We start from the raw sequence: 19443 nt of genomic DNA, 5'->3' as shown, positions 1-19443 counted from the left end.
ATATAGCAGGGGAAACTTTACGCGTCGCAAATCTAACGTAAATGTCGTAACTTCACTGCGTCGACCTCGCGTACGTTAGGGAATTTGCGTATTTTGCTAATTTGCATACTCGACGGGGAAAACTACGGAGGCGACACCTAGCGGCGAAAAAAAAATGCATTTAAGATCCGACGGCATAAGACCCTTACGCCTGTCGGATCTAATGGATATTCTAAGAATCAGGCGCATAGATACGACGGCCCAGATTAGGACTTACGACGCCGTACATGGCGTTGCACCGTCGTAAGCCCTTTGAGAATCTGGGCCACTCTTTTATGTATATAGAGTCTCTCTCTTTATTTTATGTATATAGAGTCTCTCTCTTTATTTTATGTATATAGAGTCTCTCTCTTTATTTTATGTATATAGAGTCTCTCTCTTTATTTTATGTATATAGAGTCTCTCTCTTTATTTTATGTATATAGAGTCTCTCTCTTTATTTTATGTATATAGAGTCTCTCTCTTTATTTTATGTATATAGAGTCTCTCTCTTTATTTTATGTATATAGAGTGAGTCTCTTTATTTTATGTATATAGAGTCTCTCTCTTTATTTTATGTATATAGAGTCTCTCTCTTTATTTTATGTATATAGAGTCTATCTCTTTATTTTATGTATAGAGTCTATCTCTTTATTTTATGTATAGAGTCTATCTCTTTATTTTATGTATAGAGTCTATCTCTTTATTTTATGTATAGAGTCTATCTCTTTATTTTATGTATAGAGTCTCTCTCTTTATTTTATGTATATAGAGTCTCTTTATTTTATGTATATAGAGTCTATCTCTTTATTTTATGTATATAGAGTCTATCTCTTTATTTTATGTATATAGAGTCTCTTTATTTTATGTATATAGAGTCTATCTCTTTATTTTATGTATATAGAGTCTCTCTCTTTATTTTATGTATATAGAGTCTATCTCTTTATTTTATGTATTGAACCACTTTTATTGAGTCTCCTTATTTATTTAATTTATAAAATTCCTTTCTGTTCTGTATAAAGAATTCATTTTCTTTATGTAGAAAGTTCCTCTATTTGTGTGTAAATATTCACTTCCTTTATTTTATACATTGACTTTTTTATGTTATGTATTGAGTTCCTTTTGTTTGTTTTTTATGTAGAAATTATTTATTTTATATAATGAATGACTTTTTTTCTTGTTCCCGGGGAAGTCTAACGACAAGTTCTGACTTCACATCCATTGTAACTGGAAGTCTCTCTGTCATGAGTCCGTCTTTCCTTCTATGGAAAGTGATTTGTGATCTGAGACGTCGTTCTTCTCAGCCTTTTACACACAGGTGTTCTTCTCGTGTTCTTCCCGTGTTCTTCTCGTGTTCTTCTCGTGTTCTTCTCGTGTTCTTCCCGTGTTCTTCTCGTGTTCTTCCCGTGTTCTTCTCGTGTTCTTCCCGTATTCTTCCCGTGTTCTTCTCGTGTTCTTCCCGTGTTCTTCTCGTGTTCTTCCCGTGTTCTTCTCGTGTTCTTCTCGTGTTCTTCCCGCGTTCTTCTCGCGTTCTTCTCGCGTTCTTCTCGCGTTCTTCTCGCGTTCTTCTCGTGTTCTTCTCGTGTTCTTCTCGTGTTCTTCTCGTGTTCTTCTCGTGTTCTTCTCGTGTTCTTCCCGTGTTCTTCTCGTGTTCTTCCCGCGTTCTTCTCGTGTTCTTCCCGTCTTCTTCTCGTGTTCTTCTCGCGTTCTTCTCACGTTCTTCTCGTGTTATTCTCGCGTTCTTCTCACGTTCTTCTCGCATTCTTCTCTTGTTCTTCTCGTGTTCTTCCCGCGTTCTTCTCGTGTTCTTCCCGTCTTCTTCTCGTGTTCTTCTCGCGTTCTTCTCGTGTTCTTCTCGTATTGTTGCCCGTTTCTTACTCCGGGGCACAAGTCCTATCCTGACCCCCGCTCCCCCAGGACAAGGGTCCGGTCCCCCCCTCCCCTCCCCCCGGGTTCCCGGTAACGCTCTGTGTCGCGGGTCTTCCTCGGCTTGTCATTGTCACACACAGGAGAGGGTCTTCCTCGTCTATTGTTGCATAGTTTTATCTCGGCACCCTCCCAGTCTGGTTTAACTTGTTCTGGAATAGTTTTGCTCTCTACCAGAGAGAACTTGTCCTTCTGCCTTTTGGAGAGGCGCTCGGGGACTGCGATTGGCTGCCACTGACACCTCGCCTACAAAAGTCACTTTTTTTTTCATTGTTTTTTTTACTTTGTAGCTGAATTGTGTGAAAACGTCTCTTTCTTTCCAGGATCTCCCCCCCGAGGGACCGCCGGCTAGAGGATGGCCAGGGAAACGCTCTGCTCGTCCTGCGCTCTGTGCCTGGGGGGCTTCCATAGCTGTTCCTGCAAAAAGGCAAAGAAGACCAACCCAACGGTAAGGAGAGTCCTCAGACCCCTCATTATTTCATACTCAGTGGTAAGGAGGGTCCTCGGACCCGTCATTATTTCATACTCCTCAGTGGTAAGGGGGGTCCTCAGACCCGTCATTATTTCATACTCCCCAATGGTAAGGAGGGTCCTCGGACCCGTCATTATTTCATACTCAGTGGTAAGGGGGTCCTCAGACCCGTCATTATTTCATACTCCTCAGTGGTAAGGGGGTCCTCAGACCCGTCATTATTTCATACTCCCCAATGGTAAGGAGGGTCCTCAGACCCGTCATTATTTCATACTCCTCAGTGGTAAGGAGGGTCCTCAGACCCGTCATTATTTCATACTCCTCAGTGGTAAGCCGGGTCCTCGGACCCCTCATTATTTCATACTCAGTGGTAAGGAGGGTCCTCAGACCCGTCATTATTTCATACTCCTCAGTGGTAAGGAGGGTCCTCAGACCCGTCATTATTTCATACTCAGTGGTAAGGAGGGTCCTCAGACCCGTCATTATTTCATACTCCTCAGTGGTAAGCCGGGTCCTCGGACCCCTCATTATTTCATACTCAGTGGTAAGGAGGGTCCTCAGACCCGTCATTATTTCATACTCCTCAGTGGTAAGGGGGGTCCTCAGACCCGTCATTATTTCATACTCCTCAGTGGTAAGCCGGGTCCTCAGATCCGTCATTATTTCATACTCAGTGGTAAGGGGGTCCTCAGACCCGTCATTATTTCATACTCCCAAGTGGTAAGGAGGGTCCTCAGATCCGTCATTATTTCATACTCCCAAGTGGTAAGGAGGGTCCTCAGACCCGTCATTATTTCATACTCCTCAGTGGTAAGGAGGGTCCTCAGACCCCTCGTTATTTCATACTCCTTAGTGGTAAGGAGGGTCCTCAGACCCCTCGTTATTTCATACTCCGTGGTAAGGAGGTCCTCGGACCCGTCATTATTTCGTGGGATTTTTTTTCCTTTTTTATTTTTAATAAATTTGCAAAGATTTAAAGCAAACTTCTCTCACGTTTTGGTGAAAATAATGAATTTATTCTATCCTGGAATAAGGCCGTATAATGTGGGAAAAAGTGAAGCTCTGTGAATACTTTCCGGATGCAGTCCGATGGTTTTCTGTTGCATTGCACATACTGAACACGTGTGTTATTTTTGGTGTTTCTGGGGCCCCTTAGTGGAGGCTCCTTGTACTACAAGTTGGGAAATTCTTTGAAGTGGAGCTCCACTCGGTTTTGTGTTTTTATTAAAAGTCAGCAGCTACAAATAGAGTATAACATAATAAACAGACCCCCTCCTGTCCCACGGTCCAGCCATGCGGCCGCCCAAGCCCTCTCTTCTCTCCAGCATTACCAGTGTGAGCCCCCGGCTGTGACAAGGGACCGAAGGAGCGGCCGGAGCAAATTGGGGTGGAGCAGAAGGACAGGGCCCCCGGAGGACCGGGCATTGTCGGTGTCATTGTTGGTGTCGGTGTCATTGTTGGTGTCGGTGTCATTGCCGGTGTCATTGTTGGTGTCGGTGTCATCGTTGGTGTCGGTGTCATCGTTGGTGCCGGTGTCATCGTTGGTGTCGGTGTCATCGTTGGTGTCGGTGTCATCGTTGGTGTCGGTGTCATCGTTGGTGTCATCGTTGGTGTCGGTGTCATCGTTGGTGCCGGTGTCATCGTTGGTGCCGGTGTCATCGTTGGTGTCGGTGTCATCGTTGGTGTCGGTGTCATCGTTGGTGTCGGTGTCATCGTTGGTGTCGGTGTCATCGTTGGTGTCCTTGTTGGTGTCGGTGTCATTGTTGGTGTCATTGTCGGTGTCGGTGTCATTGTTGGTGTCATCGTTGGTGTCGGTGTCTTTGTCGGTGTCATCGTTGGTGTCGGTGTCATCGTTGGTGTCGGTGTCATCGTTGGTGTCGGTGTCATCGTTGGTGTCGGTGTCATCGTTGGTGTCGGTGTCATCGTTGGTGTCGGTGTCATCGTTGGTGTCGGTGTCATTGTTGGTGTCGGTGTCATTGTTGGTGTCGGTGTCATCGTTGGTGTCGGTGTCATCGTTGGTGTCGGTGTCATCGTTGGTGTCGGTGTCATCGTTGGTGTCCTTGTTGGTGTCGGTGTCATTGTTGGTGTCATTGTCGGTGTCGGTGTCATTGTTGGTGTCATCGTTGGTGTCGGTGTCTTTGTCGGTGTCATCGTTGGTGTCGGTGTCATCGTTGGTGTCGGTGTCATCGTTGGTGTCGGTGTCATCGTTGGTGTCGGTGTCATCGTTGGTGTCGGTGTCATTGTTGGTGTCGGTGTCATCGTTGGTGTCGGTGTCATTGTTGGTGTCGGTGTCATTGTTGGTGTCGGTGTCATCGTTGGTGTCGGTGTCATCGTTGGTGTCGGTGTCATCGTTGGTGTCGGTGTCATTGTTGGTGTCGGTGTCATTGTTGGTGTCGGTGTCATCGTTGGTGCCGGTGTCGTCGCTGGTGCCGGTGTCGTCGCTGGTGCCGGTGTCGTCGCTGGTGCCGGTGTCGTCGCTGGTGCCGGTGTCGTCGCTGGTGCCGGTGTCGTCGCTGGTGCCGGTGTCGTCGCTGGTGCCGGTGTCGTCGCTGGTGCCGGTGTCGTCGTTGGTGTCGGTGTCATTGTTGGTGTCGGTGTCATTGTTGGTGTTGGTGCCAGTGTCGTCGTTGGTGCCGGTGTCATTGTTGGTGTCGTCGTTGGTGTCGGTGTCGTCGTTGGTGTCGGTGTCGTCGTTGGTGCCGGTGTCGTCGTTGGTGTCGGTGTCATTGTTGGTGTCATTGTTGGTGTTGGTGCCAGTGTCGTCGTTGGTGTCGGTGTCATTGTTGGTGTCGGTGTCATTGTTGGTGTCGGTGTCATTGTTGGTGTCGGTGTCATTGTTGGCGTCGGTGTCATTGTTGGCGTCGGTGTCGTCGTTGGTGCCGGTGTCGTCGCTGGTGCCGGTGTCGTCGCTGGTGCCGGTGTCGTCGCTGGTGCCGGTGTCGTCGCTGGTGCCGGTGTCGTCGCTGGTGCCGGTGTCGTCGCTGGTGCCGGTGTCGTCGCTGGTGCCGGTGTCGTCGCTGGTGTCGGTGTCGTCGTTGGTGTCGGTGTCGTCGTTGGTGCCGGTGTCGTCGTTGGTGCCGGTGTCGTCGTTGGTGCCGGTGTCGTCGCTGGTGCCGGTGTCGTCGCTGGTGCCGGTGTCGTCGTTGGTGTCGGTGTCGTCGTTGGTGCCGGTGTCGTCGTTGGTGCCGGTGTCGTCGCTGGTGCCGGTGTCGTCGCTGGTGCCGGTGTCGTCGCTGGTGCCGGTGTCGTCGCTGGTGCCGGTGTCGTCGTTGGTGTCGGTGTCGTCGTTGGTGTCGGTGTCGTCGTTGGTGCCGGTGTCGTCGTTGGTGTCGGTGTCATTGTTGGTGTCGGTGTCATTGTTGGTGTCGGTGCCAGTGTCGTCGTTGGTGCCAGTGTCGTCGTTGGTGCCGGTGTCGTCGTTGGTGCCGGTGTCGTCGCTGGTGCCGGTGTCGTCGCTGGTGCCGGTGTCGTCGCTGGTGCCGGTGTCGTCGCTGGTGCCGGTGTCGTCGCTGGTGCCGGTGTCGTCGCTGGTGCCATTGTCGGTGTGTTTCGGTGGGGGAGGGTAAGTCTTGTTTTACCAACTCATTTTTGGCTAGAGGAAGGACAGTAATGTTCTCCACCAATTATCATTTTACATCAGGCTTCTAGAGGGAGGGACTTCTATGAATTGTTGCGCTGTGGGCGGTCCTCTATGTCATGCGATTTCTGGGAAGATTCGCCATCAAAACTTCTTCTTCTTATTGTATGTATAACAATGTAACATTTCTGAATTATTATTGTTTATTGTGTTGCAGTGTGAGTGTATTTGGGTCCTGCTGATCTTCCTGATCTTCTTCTTCACAATGATCTGGATGTATATAACGCTGATCCTAAGGAATGACATCCACAACTTCAATGAGTAAGTTTTACCCCCTCCCCCCCACCACCTCCCCTCCACACCCCCCCACCCCCACCCCCCCCCCCCCCTCCACCACAACCTCCCCTCCCCCCCACCCCCTCCCCCCCCCCCACCATCCATCCGCATTCAGTACAATTTGTATGTATTTATTTTTTGCCCCCCATTGTGTCTTCTCGGTGGAAATGCCGCTTCCCGTCCTCACACTGCAGAGCTCTGTACAGGCGGAGCTGAGTAACAGCCACACCCCCTTCTTCACATACACTAGACGAGCCAATCAGGGGAGTAGAAGAGAGGGTGTTGCCACGTGATGACTTCTTATTGAAGTCGGTATTGTCACATTAGTGTGCTGGGTTCGGGGAAGAATATGGACACGGCATGCAGTCATGCGAGGGAAACTGTCTAACAAATTCTCCATCTTTTTCCTGCAGGGAAATCTTCCGCCTCCTCGGCTGTTGGCAGGACTGGTCTGTAGTGTTGATAATCGTGGCGGCCATCCTTCTCTCGTATTGTGCGCTCCTGGTGGTATGTACAGACAATGGGATCGACGATCGGGGGGGGGGCTCCAAACTTTCTAAACAAGGGGCCACTTTACTGTCCTTCGAACTTAAAGTGGGCCAGACTGTGGACATAGGAAATAGAGTAGGAAGGAATAGTGTCCCATCATTGGTGTCAGTGGGAGGAATAGTGTCCCATCATTGGTGTCAGTGGGAGGAATAGTGTCCCATCATTGGTGTCAGTGGGGGGAATGGTGCCCCATCATTGGTGTCAGTGGGAGGAATAGTGTCCCATCATTGGTGTCAGTGGGGGGAATGGTGTCCCATCATTGGTGTCAGTGGGAGGAATGGTGTCCCATCATTGGTGTCAGTGGGAGGAATAGTGTCCCATCATTGGTGTCAGTGGGGGGAATAGTGTCCCATCATTGGTGTCAGTGAGAGGAATAGTGTCCCATCATTGGTGTCAGTGGGAGGAATAGTGTCCCATCATTGGTGTCAGTGGGAGGAATAGTGTCCCATCATTGGTGTCAGTGGGAGGAATAGTGTCCCATCATTGGTGTCAGTGGGAGGAATAGTGTCCCATCATTGGTGTCAGTGGGGGGAATGGTGTCCCATCATTGGTGTCGGTGGGAGGAATAGTGTCCCATCATTGGTGTCAGTGGGAGGAATAGTGTCCCATCATTGGTGTCAGTGGGAGGAATAGTGTCCCATCATTGGTGTCAGTGGGAGGAATAGTGTCCCATCATTGGTGTCAGTGGGGGGAATAGTGTCCCATCATTGGTGTCAGTGGGAGGAATAGTGTCCCATCATTGGTGTCAGTGGGAGGAATAGTGTCCCATCATTGGTGTCAGTGGGAGGAGTGTGGAGCGGACGTGTTGCTGGTGAATGTGAATTGAGATTTCGGCTCTCACGGTCTCCTGTTTCCCTTCTATAGCTCCTCTCTATGGTCCTGGTGGTGTGCGCTCGGCCCCTCAGACTGCACTGCGTACATAAGGTGAGGCTCGTAGAAGGTGGAAGGCGGGCGGAACGTTCGGAATATTTTTACCCAGAATTCTGTGTTTTCCTGCGCAGGTTCTGATCATATTCTGCGCCGCGCTGGTCTCTCTGGGAATGATCGGTTTGGATATAAAGTGGAAGATCGAATGGGCGGCGGTGGCGATCTCCTTGCAGGTAATTTTTTTTTCTTTTTTTGAATGAGCAAAATTTGCGTTTTTCATTTTCTCCAAAAAATCGCAGAAAGCCGAAGATTTTAGTTACATTTCTGAATTTTGATAAAATGTTTGTAAATGAAAAGGGGAGGAGCTTCACCCCTAAAAATATGGAACCTCACTGCGACATTCACATTCCTTGTTTCTCTGGAGTTCAGCTTCGGATGATCTGTGATGTCACAGCGATGTGCGTCACGCCGTCAGTCTACCTGAGAATTTAGTACAGGACGGGGGAGGGGGGGGTTCTACCTGTTCATGTCAATCAATTGTAGCAAAACCAAATTCCTCCATATCTCCCGGCGCTGAGCCGCGCCCTCCCGCATCGCCTCGCCCTCCCCTCCCCCGCCTTCCCGCATCGCCGCGCACATTCTGTACACTTTCTGTTTCTGACACTCTGAGCCTCGGGCAATAAACATTCCTGAGAGCCAATCAGAGGGCCTTCCAGTAGCCAGTCTGCCACCAATCAGATCACATCTTTATACTTTCTGTTATCACACGCAGAATATCGCAAACAATCTGCGGTTTTGGTTTTCTTTTCACAAAAACCATTGCGTGATTTTTTTTTTTTCCATTTGCACGAATGTTGTTGTTCCTCCAGGAGACGAGTTCTGCCCTCAAATCTCGTCCAATAAACTATTTGCAAATCTTACAAGAGGGTGCGGAGGGCGTGGCCGCGGAGCTCTGCGCTTTTCCTGCCGATTATTGTTATTATTTTATTAACATTCTGACATTTTTTTATTTTTAATAATAATAATAATAATAATAATAATTTTTTTTTTTTTTTTTATTATTTCTTATTTTTTTTATATTTTATTAACATTCTTTAATTTTTCTCTTTCTTTTTTTTTAATTACTTTAATATTAGATTTTTCAATTTTTTTATTATTATTATTATATTTTTTTTACTATTAGTTATTATTTTATATATATATATATATATATATATATATATATATAACAGTATCTGACAAAAGTAAGTACACCCCTCAGTCACCTTTCTTGTATCTTTTTCATGTGACAACACTGAAGAAATGACACTTTGGCCCAGATTCACATAGAAGAGCGGCGGCGTAACGTATCGTAGATACGTTACACCGCCGCAATTTTTCATCGCAAGTGCCTGATTCACCAAGCACTTGCGATGAAAACCTACGCCGGCGGCCTCCGGCGCAAGGTGGGCCAATTTAAATGGGGCGTGTGCCATTTAAATTAGGCGCGCTCCCGCGCCGGACCTGCCGCGCATGCTCCGTTTCCGAACTCCCGTCGTGCATTGCGCGCCGTGACGTCATTTTTTTTCGAACGGCGACGCGCGTAGCGTAATTCCGTATTCCCGGACGGCTTACGCAAACGACAATATTTTTTAAATTTCGACGCGGGAACGACGGCCATACTTTAGACAACAATACGATTGCTGTGTAAAGTTAGGGCACCAAAAAAAAACTACTAACTTTGCGACGGGAAACTAGACTAGCGGCGACGTAGCGAACGCGAAAATCCGTCGGGAATCGCCGTAACTCCTAATTTTCATACCCGACGCTGGTTTGCAACGCGAACTCCCCCCAGCGGCGGCCGCGGTACTGCATCCTAAGATCCAACAGTGTAAAACAATTACACCTGTCGGATCTTCTGGATATCTATGCGTAACTGATTCTATGAACCGGCCGCATAGATAGGAACAGGGATACGACGGAGTATCTCCACTGTGAATCTGGCCCTTTGTGTCTACAGTGTTGTGTAGTGAGTGTACGGGGGGGGGGGGGGGGAGTGTACAGCTTGTATAACAAATAACTCAACACACAGCCATTAACCACTTAAGACCCGGACCATTATGCAGGTAAAGGACCCGGCCAGTTTTTGCGATTCGGCACTGCGTCTCTTTAACTGACAATTGCGCGGTCGTGCGACGTGGCTCCCAAACAAAATTGGCGTCCTTTTTTCCCCACAAATAGAGCTTTCTTTTGGTGGTATTTGATCACATCTGCGGTTTTTATTTTTTGCGCTATAAACAAAAATAGAGCGACAATTTTGAAAAAAATGCAATATTTTTTACTTTTTTCTATAATAAATATCCCCAAAAAATATATAAAAAAACTTTTTTTTCCTCAGTTTAGGGCGATACGTATTCTTCTACACATTTTTGGTAAAAAAAAATCGCAATAAGCATTTATCGGTTGGTTTGCGCAAAATTTATAGCGTTTACAAAATAGGGGATAGTTTTATTGCATTTTTATAAAAAACATTTTTTTACTACTAATGGCGGCGATCAGCGATTTTTTTCTGTGACTGCGACATTATGGCGAACACTTCGGACAATTTTGACACATTTTTGGGACCATTGTCATTTTCACAGCGAAAAGTGCTATAAAAATGCACTGATTACTGTGAAAATGACAATTGCAGTTTGGGAGTTAACCACTAGGGGGGCGCTGTAGGGGTTAAGTGTGACCTCGTATGTGTTTCTAACTGTAGGGGGGTGTGGCTGGACGTGTGACGTCATTGATCGCCTTTTCCAATATCAGGGAACACACGATCGATGACACTGCCACAGTGAAGAACGGGGAAGCTGTGTTTACACTCACCTCTCCCCGTTCTGCTCCTGAGACCGATCGCGGGACTCCGGCGGCAATCGGGTCCGTGGGTCCCGCGCCCGTGGTCACGGCGCTTCGGACCAGGGGTGCGTGTGCGTGCGTGACCTGCGGCTGGGCTCTTAAAGGCGACGTACCTGTACGTGCTTGTGCCCAGCCGTGCCATTCTGCGGACGTATATGTGCAGGAGGCGGTCCTTAAGCGGTTAATGTCTAAACCGCTGGCAACAAAAGTGAGGACACCCCTAAGTGAAAATGTCCAAATTGCGTCTCTACATAAAGATGGCCGAGGAGATAAGAAGATCGCTGAGACCCTGAGACTGATCTGCAGCACAGTGGCCAAGACCATCCAGCGGTATAACAGGACGGGTTCCCCTCCCCCGCCTCGCCATGTTCCACCATAGAAGTTGAGGTCATGTGATCAGCGTCATATCCAGAGGTCGTCTTTGTGAAATAGACGTATGAGTGCTGCCAGCATTGCTGCAGAGGGGGGAGGGGTCAGCCTGTCAGTGCTCAGACCATACGCCGCACACTGCATCAAATTGGTCGTCCCAGGAGGAAGCCTCTTCTAAAGATGATGCACAGGAAAGAGCCGCAATCAGTTTGCTGAAGACAAGCAGACTAAGGACATGGATTACTGAAACCCCGTCCTGTGGTCTGATGAGACAAGATAAAGGTATTTGGTGTCAGATGGTGTCAGGCGTGTGTGGGGGGAGGGGCCAGGTGAGGAGGACAAAGACAAGTGTGTCTTCCCTACAGTCAGGCATGGTGGGGGGAGGGGCATGGTCTGGGGCTGCATGAGTGCTGCCGGCACTGGGGGGCTACAGATCATTGAGGGGACCATGAATGCCGACATGTACTGTGACATACTGAAGCAGAGCATGATCCCCTCCCTTCAGAGACTGGGCCGCAGGGTAGTATTCCAACATGATAACCACCCCAAACACACCTCCAAGACCACCACTGCCTTGCTAAAGTAGCTGAGGGTGAAGGTGATGGACGGGCCAAGCATGTCTCCAGACCTGAACCCTATTAATCATCTGTGGGGGGGAAGGGGGAGGAGCGCAAGATCTCCAACATCCACCAGCTCCGTGATGTCATCATGGGGGAGGGGAAGAGGACTCCAGTGGCAACCTGTGACCTCCATGCCCAAGAGGGTTAAAAATAATGGCGGCCACACAAAATATTTACACTTTGGGCCCAATTTGGACATTTTTCACTCAGGGGGTGTCCTCACTTTTGTTGCCAGCGGTTTAGACATGAATGGCTGTGTGTTGTGTTATTTGTTATACAAGCTGTACACTCCTCCCCCCCCCCCCCCCCCGTGTACACCCCTCCCCCCCCCCCCCCCCCATGTACACTCACTACACAACATTGTAGATACAAAGTGTCATTTCTCCAGTGTTGTCACATGAAAGGATACAAGGGGTGTACTTACTTTTGGTAGATGTCGGGGGGACACGTGAGGTCGGCGCCCCCTCTGGGGGACAATAAAGAATTTATTTTGTATTCTAATTTTGGTGTTTTTTGTTCTGTGAATTTTGGCAACAAATGAAAACATCAGAAGACAATTAAATTCCGTCTCGGGGGAAGAAAAACAACCAACCAGCCCCTGGGAGACAAGGACAGGGTGGTGTCACCATAACAGGAAGTGACCTCCTCCATGGCGGGATCACCGGGGGGGAGTCTGTGTGCTGAGAGGAACACTTGAAGTCTCCATCAGGAGTCGTTGTGTCGGGGTGACAACACAGGAGAAGAATAGGGAGGCAAGGACAGGGTGTTGTCACCATAACAGGAAGTGACCTTCTCCATGGCGGGATCACCGGGGGGAGTCTGTGTGCTGAGAGGAACACTTGAAGTCTCCATCAGGAGTCCATGTGTCGGGGTGACAACACAGGAGAAGAATAGGGAGACAAGGTCAGGGCGTTGTCACCATAACAGGAAGTGACCTCCTCCATGGCGGGATCACCGGGGGGGAGTCTGTGTGCTGAGAGGACCACTTGAAGTCTCCATCATGTGTCGGGGTGACAACACAGGAGAAGAATAGGGAGGCAAGGTCAGGGCGTTGTCACCATAACAGGAAGTGACCTCCTCCATGGCGGGATCACCGGGGGGGAGTCTGTGTGCTGAGAGGAACACTTGAAGTCTCCATCAGGAGTCGTTGTGTCGGGGTGACAACACAGGAGAAGAATAGGGAGGCAAGGACAGGGTGTTGTCACCATAACAGGAAGTGACCTTCTCCATGGCGGGATCACCGGGGGGAGTCTGTGTGCTGAGAGGAACACTTGAAGTCTCCATCAGGAGTCCATGTGTCGGGGTGACAACACAGGAGAAGAATAGGGAGACAAGGTCAGGGCGTTGTCACCATAACAGGAAGTGACCTCCTCCATGGCGGGATCACCGGGGGGGAGTCTGTGTGCTGAGAGGACCACTTGAAGTCTCCATAAGGAGTCGTTGTGTCGGGGTGACAACACAGGAGAAGAATAGGGAGGCAAGGACAGGGTGTTGTCACCATAACAGGAAGTGACCTCCTCCATGGCGGGATCACCGGGGGGGAGTCTGTGTGCTGAGAGGACCACTTGAAGTCTCCATCATGTGTCGGGGTGACAACACAGGAGAAGAATAGGGAGGCAAGGACAGGGTGTTGTCACCATAACAGGAAGTGACCTCCTCCGTGGCGGGATCACCGGGGGGGAGTCTGTGTGCTGAGAGGACCACTTGAAGTCTCCATCATGTGTCGGGGTGACAACACAGGAGAAGAATAGGGAGGCAAGGACAGGGTGTTGTCACCATAACAGGAAGTGACCTCCTCCATGGCGGGATCACCGGGGGGGGAGTCATTGTAATGAAAGTTGCAGATTTACACTTTATGACTTTAGAAATGATGTGAGTGTCGGGAGGAGGAGGAGATTGTAGAGATCGGGATATTATGGCTCCTCCCCTCTCTGGCTGGCTGTATGGAGGACGGCATTCTGTGCTATGAGGAGTCGCGCACCGCGCGCGTCTTCATTCCCCTCCCCCAACCGCAGACCTGATCACTTCTGTGCGTTTATCTCCTGTTTATGGGGGGGGGGGGGAGTGTCTGTCCCCTGCAGTATCGTTTTCTTCCACAAGATGTCCTCAGTCTCCCGGATGGAAGGACGCCCTGGATGCCACTCAATCCATAGGACTGAGGACATACTGTGAGTGCAGGTGGGGCAGGAGGTTTTCCTGGGGGGAGGGGTCAGAAGGTGTTCTTGAGGGGGGGGTTAGGAGGTATTCCTAGCAGGGGAGGAGTCAGGAGGTTTTCCTGGGAGCGAGGGGGGGTCAGTAGGTGTTCTTGGGGGGAGGAGTCAGGAGGTTTTCCTGGGGGGAGGGGTCAGAAGGTGTTCTTGAGGGGGGGGGGTTAGGAGGTATTCCTAGCAGGGGAGGAGTCAAGAGGTTTTCCTGGGAGCGAGGGGGGGTCAGTAGGTGTTCTTGGGGGGAGGAGTCAGGAGGTTTTCCTGGGGGGAGGGGTCAGATGGTGTTCTTGAGGGGGGGGGGGGTTAGGAGGTATTCCTAGCAGGGGAGGAGGTTTTCCTGGGGGGAGGGGTCAGAAGATTTCCCTGGGAGCGAGGGGGGGGGGTCAGAGGGGGATTTGGGGGGGGGGGGGGTTAGGTTTTCCTGGGAGCAAGGGGGGTCAGAAGGTGTTATTGGGGGGGGGGAGTCTGGAGGTTTTTCTGGGGGGGGGGAGTTTGGAGTTTTTTCTGGGGGGGGGGGAGTTTGGAGGGTTTGTTAAGGGGAGGAGTCTGGAGGTTTTCCTGGGGGAGGAGTCTGGAGGTTTTCCCTGGGGAGGGAGGGTTCAGGAGGTTTCCCTGGGGGAGGAGTCTGGAGGTTTTCCCTGGGGAGGGAGGGTTCAGGAGGTTTCCCTGGGGGAGGAGTCTGGAGGTTTTCCCTGGGGAGGGAGGGGTTAGGAGGTTTCCCTGGGGGAGGAGTCTGGAGGTTTTCCCTGGGGAGGGAGGGTTCAGGAGGTTTCCCTGGGGGAGGAGTCTGGAGGTTTTCCCTGGGGAGGGAGGGTTCAGGAGGTTTCCATGGGGGAGGAGTCTGGAGGTTTTCCCTGGGGAGGGAGGGTTCAGGAGGTTTCCCTGGGGGAGGAGTCTGGAGGTTTTCCCTGGGGAGGGAGGGTTCAGGAGGTTTCCCTGGGGGAGGAGTCAGGAGTTTTTTTTATCAGATTTGACTTTTCTATGTAAAATGTCTCACTGTGGCCATTTATAGAACCCCTCCCCCTTCTCTTCCTCCGCAGGCGACCAGTCCGTTCCTGCACATCGGCGCGGTGATCGGGGTGTCGGCCTTGGCCTGGGTACTCGCCGGATATTTCTGGGAAACGAAGGGAAAAGGTAACAGAGAAATCTTTATAATTTAGATGCAAACTCACGCATCTAAATGATGTACACTATTTTTACACATTTATATATATATTTATTTACATTTGTGTATATATTTATGTATCTATCTTTCTCCACTTCACATTTTTCTCTTTCCTTGCCCACATTGATGGCCTAGGTAGAGGACATGTTCACATAGATTGTACTATATATATATATACAATATCAATATGCTTTCTAATAGCTATATACCCTGGACCTTTATATTCACGTTTGCATTTGTTGCTTGTTGTTCACATGTGATCTCCATCACTAATCTAATTTGGATGACCTTTTCATCCATTGGTTCACCTCTATGATTGGTGGAGGGGGATCACATGGTCGGTGCATATACCATATATATTTTATCATGTTTTAATTGTACATCAGCCATGACTAAGCACTAATTGTGTGCGAAACGCGTCGGCTGTCCCCTTATGTGACTGTATCTTTGGATGTACATTTCTTGCTTTTATCAATAAAGACAACTATCCGGAGTGCGGCTGTCCCATCGATTTCCATGTTTCACAAATCTATGTTATTCAGTGGCGGTGCGAGAGCCAGAGGGGGCGGCGCTCCAGCGCCCTCTATAGACGCACCGCCACTGGAAACGAATATTCCCGGCAACATGAATGTTTTTTCGGCTGAATTTCGAAAATCAATGGTGGCGTCATCGGATCACGAACTTTCTGATTTTGAAAAGAAATATTTTTGGAAATTCGACCCGTGTACGGCCCGCGTTACTCACTCTCGCTTTTTTATTCTGCCAAATGTATTTCAATACGATTTTGTTTTTCTTTTCTTTTCTATTTTATTCTCTTTAGAAATTCTAATTTGATTTGAAAACGATTCGAATTGAAATTTTGTTTTCTTATTCCGGATTTAATAAAATTTGCTACTATTGTCCTTCTTGTCGGATAATCGGACTAGTGAAAGGTTTGTGGGAATGAACATGTCCGCCTCTCGTCTTCTTCTCTTGTCAGTATTGAAGGGTCTGGTCCTGGTGATGTACGTCCTCCTGGTCTGCGCGTTGTTTGTGAGTCCCATCTTCACCGCGTCGCCCTGCGTCATGAAGGCGTCTGACCTCCACCCCAAACCCAAGATTATAGGACATCGGGGAGCACCAATGGTAAGCTTCGGGAGGAGAATGGGGCGGGGCTTATTCTATAAAGCTGGTCAGAGGGTGATGTCCGGGTACAAACCCCCCCCCCCATAGACTCCAATCTAGCTCAGGCCTCTGATTGGAGGATTCCGGGTGATCAGCTCCTTTTATATTACAGTTGGCTCCAGAAAATACAATGATGTCCTTCCAGAAGATGGTGGAATCCGGAGGAACCGTGTTTGAGACGGACGTCAGTGTGAGGTGAGAGGAGGAGCTTCTCTTCAGCTGTATCCTGTCTGCAGTCTCTGATCCTCTTCATCCGTATCCTGTCTGCAGTCTCTGATCCTCTTCATCCGTATCCTGTCTGCAGTCTCTGATCCTCTTCATCTGTATCCTGTCTGCAGTCTCTGATCTCTTCATCTGTATCCTGTCTGCAGTCTCTGATCTCTTCATCCGTATCCTGTCTGCAGTCTCTGATCCTCTTCATCCGTATCCTGTCTGCAGTCTCTGATCCTCTTCATCTGTATCCTGTCTGCAGTCTCTGATCTCTTCATCTGTATCCTGTCTGCAGTCTCTGATCCTCTTCATCTGTATCCTGTCTGCAGTCTCTGATCTCTTCATCTGTATCCTGTCTGCAGTCTCTGATCTCTTCATCTGTATCCTGTCTGCAGTCTCTGATCTCTTCATCCGTATCCTGTCTGCAGTCTCTGATCCTCTTCATCCGTATCCTGTCTGCAGTCTCTGATCTCTTCATCCGTATCCTGTCTGCAGTCTCTGATCCTCTTCATCCGTATCCTGTCTGCAGTCTCTGATCTCTTCATCCGTATCCTGTCTGCAGTCTCTGATCCTCTTCATCCGTATCCTGTCTGCAGTCTCTGATCTCTTCATCCGTATCCTGTCTGCAGTCTCTGATCCTCTTCATCTGTATCCTGTCTGCAGTCTCTGATCCTCTTCATCTGTATCCTGTCTGCAGTCTCTGATCTCTTCATCCGTATCCTGTCTGCAGTCTCTGATCCTCTTCATCTGTATCCTGTCTGCAGTCTCTGATCCTCTTCATCTGTATCCTGTCTGCAGTCTCTGATCCTCTTCATCTGTATCCGGTCTGCAGTCTCTGATCCTCTTCATCCGTATCCGGTCTGCAGTCTCTGATCTCTTCATCTGTATCCTGTCTGCAGTCTCTGATCCTCTTCATCTGTATCCTGTCTGCAGTCTCTGATCCTCTTCATCTGTATCCTGTCTGCAGTCTCTGATCCTCTTCATCTGTATCCTGTCTGCAGTCTCTGATCCTCTTCATCCGTATCCTGTCTGCAGTCTCTGATCTCTTCATCTGTATCCTGTCTGCAGTCTCTGATCCTCTTCATCTGTATCCTGTCTGCAGTCTCTGATCCTCTTCATCTGTATCCTGTCTGCAGTCTCTGATCCTCTTCATCTGTATCCTGTCTGCAGTCTCTGATCCTCTTCATCCGTATCCTGTCTGCAGTCTCTGATCTCTTCATCTGTATCCTGTCTGCAGTCTCTGATCTCTTCACCTGTATCCTGTCTGCAGTCTCTGATCCTCTTCATCTGTATGCTGTCTCTGATCTCTTCATCTGTATCCTGTCTGCAGTCTCTGATCTCTTCATCTGTATCCTGTCTGCAGTCTCTGATCCTCTTCATCTGTATCCTGTCTGCAGTCTCTGATCCTCTTCATCTGTATCCTGTCTGCTGTCTCTGATCTCTTCATCTGTATCCTGTCTGCAGTCTCTGATCCTCTTCATCTGTATCCTGTCTGCAGTCTCTGATCTCTTCATCTGTATCCTGTCTGCAATCTCTGATTTCTTCATCTGTATCCTGTCTGCAGTCTCTAAACCCTTCAGCTGTATCCTGTCTGCAGTCTCTGATCCTCTTCATCTGTATCCTGTCTGCAGTCTCTGATCCTCTTCATCTGTATCCTGTCTGCAGTCTCTGATCTCTTCATCTGTATCCTGTCTGCAGTCTCTGATCTCTTCATCCGTATCCTGTCTGCAGTCTCTGATCTCTTCAGCTGTATCCTGTCTGCAGTCTCTGACCTCTTCACCTGTATCCTGTCTGCAGTCTCTGATCCTCTTCAGCTGTATCCTGTCTGCAGTCTCTGACCTCTTCACCTGTATCCTGTCTGCAGTCTCTGATCCTCTTCATCTGTATCCTGTCTGCTGTCTCTGATCTCTTCATCTGTATCCTGTCTGCAGTCTCTGATCCTCTTCATCTGTATCCTGTCTGCAGTCTCTGATCCTCTCTTCTCATTCTGTCTCAGTTTGGATGGAATCCCGTTTCTGATGCACGATGAAACCCTGCGGAGGACAACCAACATCAAGAAATTTGCTGAGTTATGGTTTCGGGACGGTGAAAATTGCACCAACTTCACCTGGAATGATCTCCGGAAGCTGAACGCCGGTGATTGGTTCCTGGAGGTAAAGACTGATCTGTCAGGAGCCGAGAAATCTGACCGTTCTCCAGTATAGAAAACTGACTTCCCCCCAAAATACTCAGAGGACATACATCATACATACAGGGGACATACATCATACATACATCATACATACAGGGGACATACATCATACATACATCATACATACAGGGGACATACATCGTACATACAGGGGACATACATCATACATACAGGGGACATACATCATACATACAGGGGACAGACATCATACATACAGAGGACATACATCATACATACAGGGGACATACATCGTACATACAGGGGACATACATCATACATACAGGGGACATACATCATACATACAGGGGACAGACATCATACATACAGGGGACATACATCATACATACAGGGGACATACATCATACATACAGGGGACAGACATCATACATACAGGGGACAGACATCATACATACAGGGGACATACATCATACATACAGGGGACATACATCATACATACAGGGGACATACATCATACATACAGAGGACATACATCATACATACAGGGGACATACATCGTACATACAGGGGACATACATCGTACATACAGGGGACATACATCATACATACAGGGGACATACATCATACATACAGGGGACAGACATCATACATACAGGGGACAGACATCATACATACAGGGGACATACATCATACATACAGGGGACATACATCATACATACATCATACATACAGGGGACATACATCGTACATACAGGGGACATACATCATACATACAGGGGACATACATCATACATACAGGGGACATACATCATACATACAGGGGTCATACATACATCATACATACAGGGGACATACATCATACATACATCATACATACAGGGGACATACATCGTACATACAGGGGACATACATCATACATACAGGGGACATACAT

General features: G+C 48.8%; 1 protein-coding gene across 2 annotated transcripts in view; it reads left to right on the top strand.

Annotated features, from left to right (window-relative positions):
- GDPD2 (glycerophosphodiester phosphodiesterase domain containing 2) overlaps positions 1–19443 on the top strand; it is a 58443-nt gene that overhangs the window by 14311 nt on the left and 24689 nt on the right. The window contains exons 2-10 of one of the 2 annotated variants that reach the window (XM_040334458.1): positions 2268–2392; positions 6211–6314; positions 6743–6836; positions 7743–7802; positions 7880–7978; positions 14862–14955; positions 15966–16111; positions 16263–16345; positions 18357–18513. In XM_040334458.1, coding sequence (XP_040190392.1) covers positions 2300–2392; positions 6211–6314; positions 6743–6836; positions 7743–7802; positions 7880–7978; positions 14862–14955; positions 15966–16111; positions 16263–16345; positions 18357–18513 — 930 coding nt within the window. In that variant the 5' untranslated portion in view covers positions 2268–2299. Of the gene's footprint in view, positions 1–2140; positions 2393–6210; positions 6315–6742; positions 6837–7742; positions 7803–7879; positions 7979–14861; positions 14956–15965; positions 16112–16262; positions 16346–18356; positions 18514–19443 lie in introns of those variants that run through there. The other variant, XM_040334459.1, reaches the window with a different exon arrangement.

Source organism: Rana temporaria (assembly GCF_905171775.1).
Source record: "Rana temporaria chromosome 9 unlocalized genomic scaffold, aRanTem1.1 chr9f, whole genome shotgun sequence".
Taxonomy (NCBI): domain Eukaryota; kingdom Metazoa; phylum Chordata; class Amphibia; order Anura; family Ranidae; genus Rana; species Rana temporaria.
The sequence above is the reverse complement of the archived record's forward strand: the minus strand, read 5'-3'. Positions and strand labels throughout refer to the sequence as shown.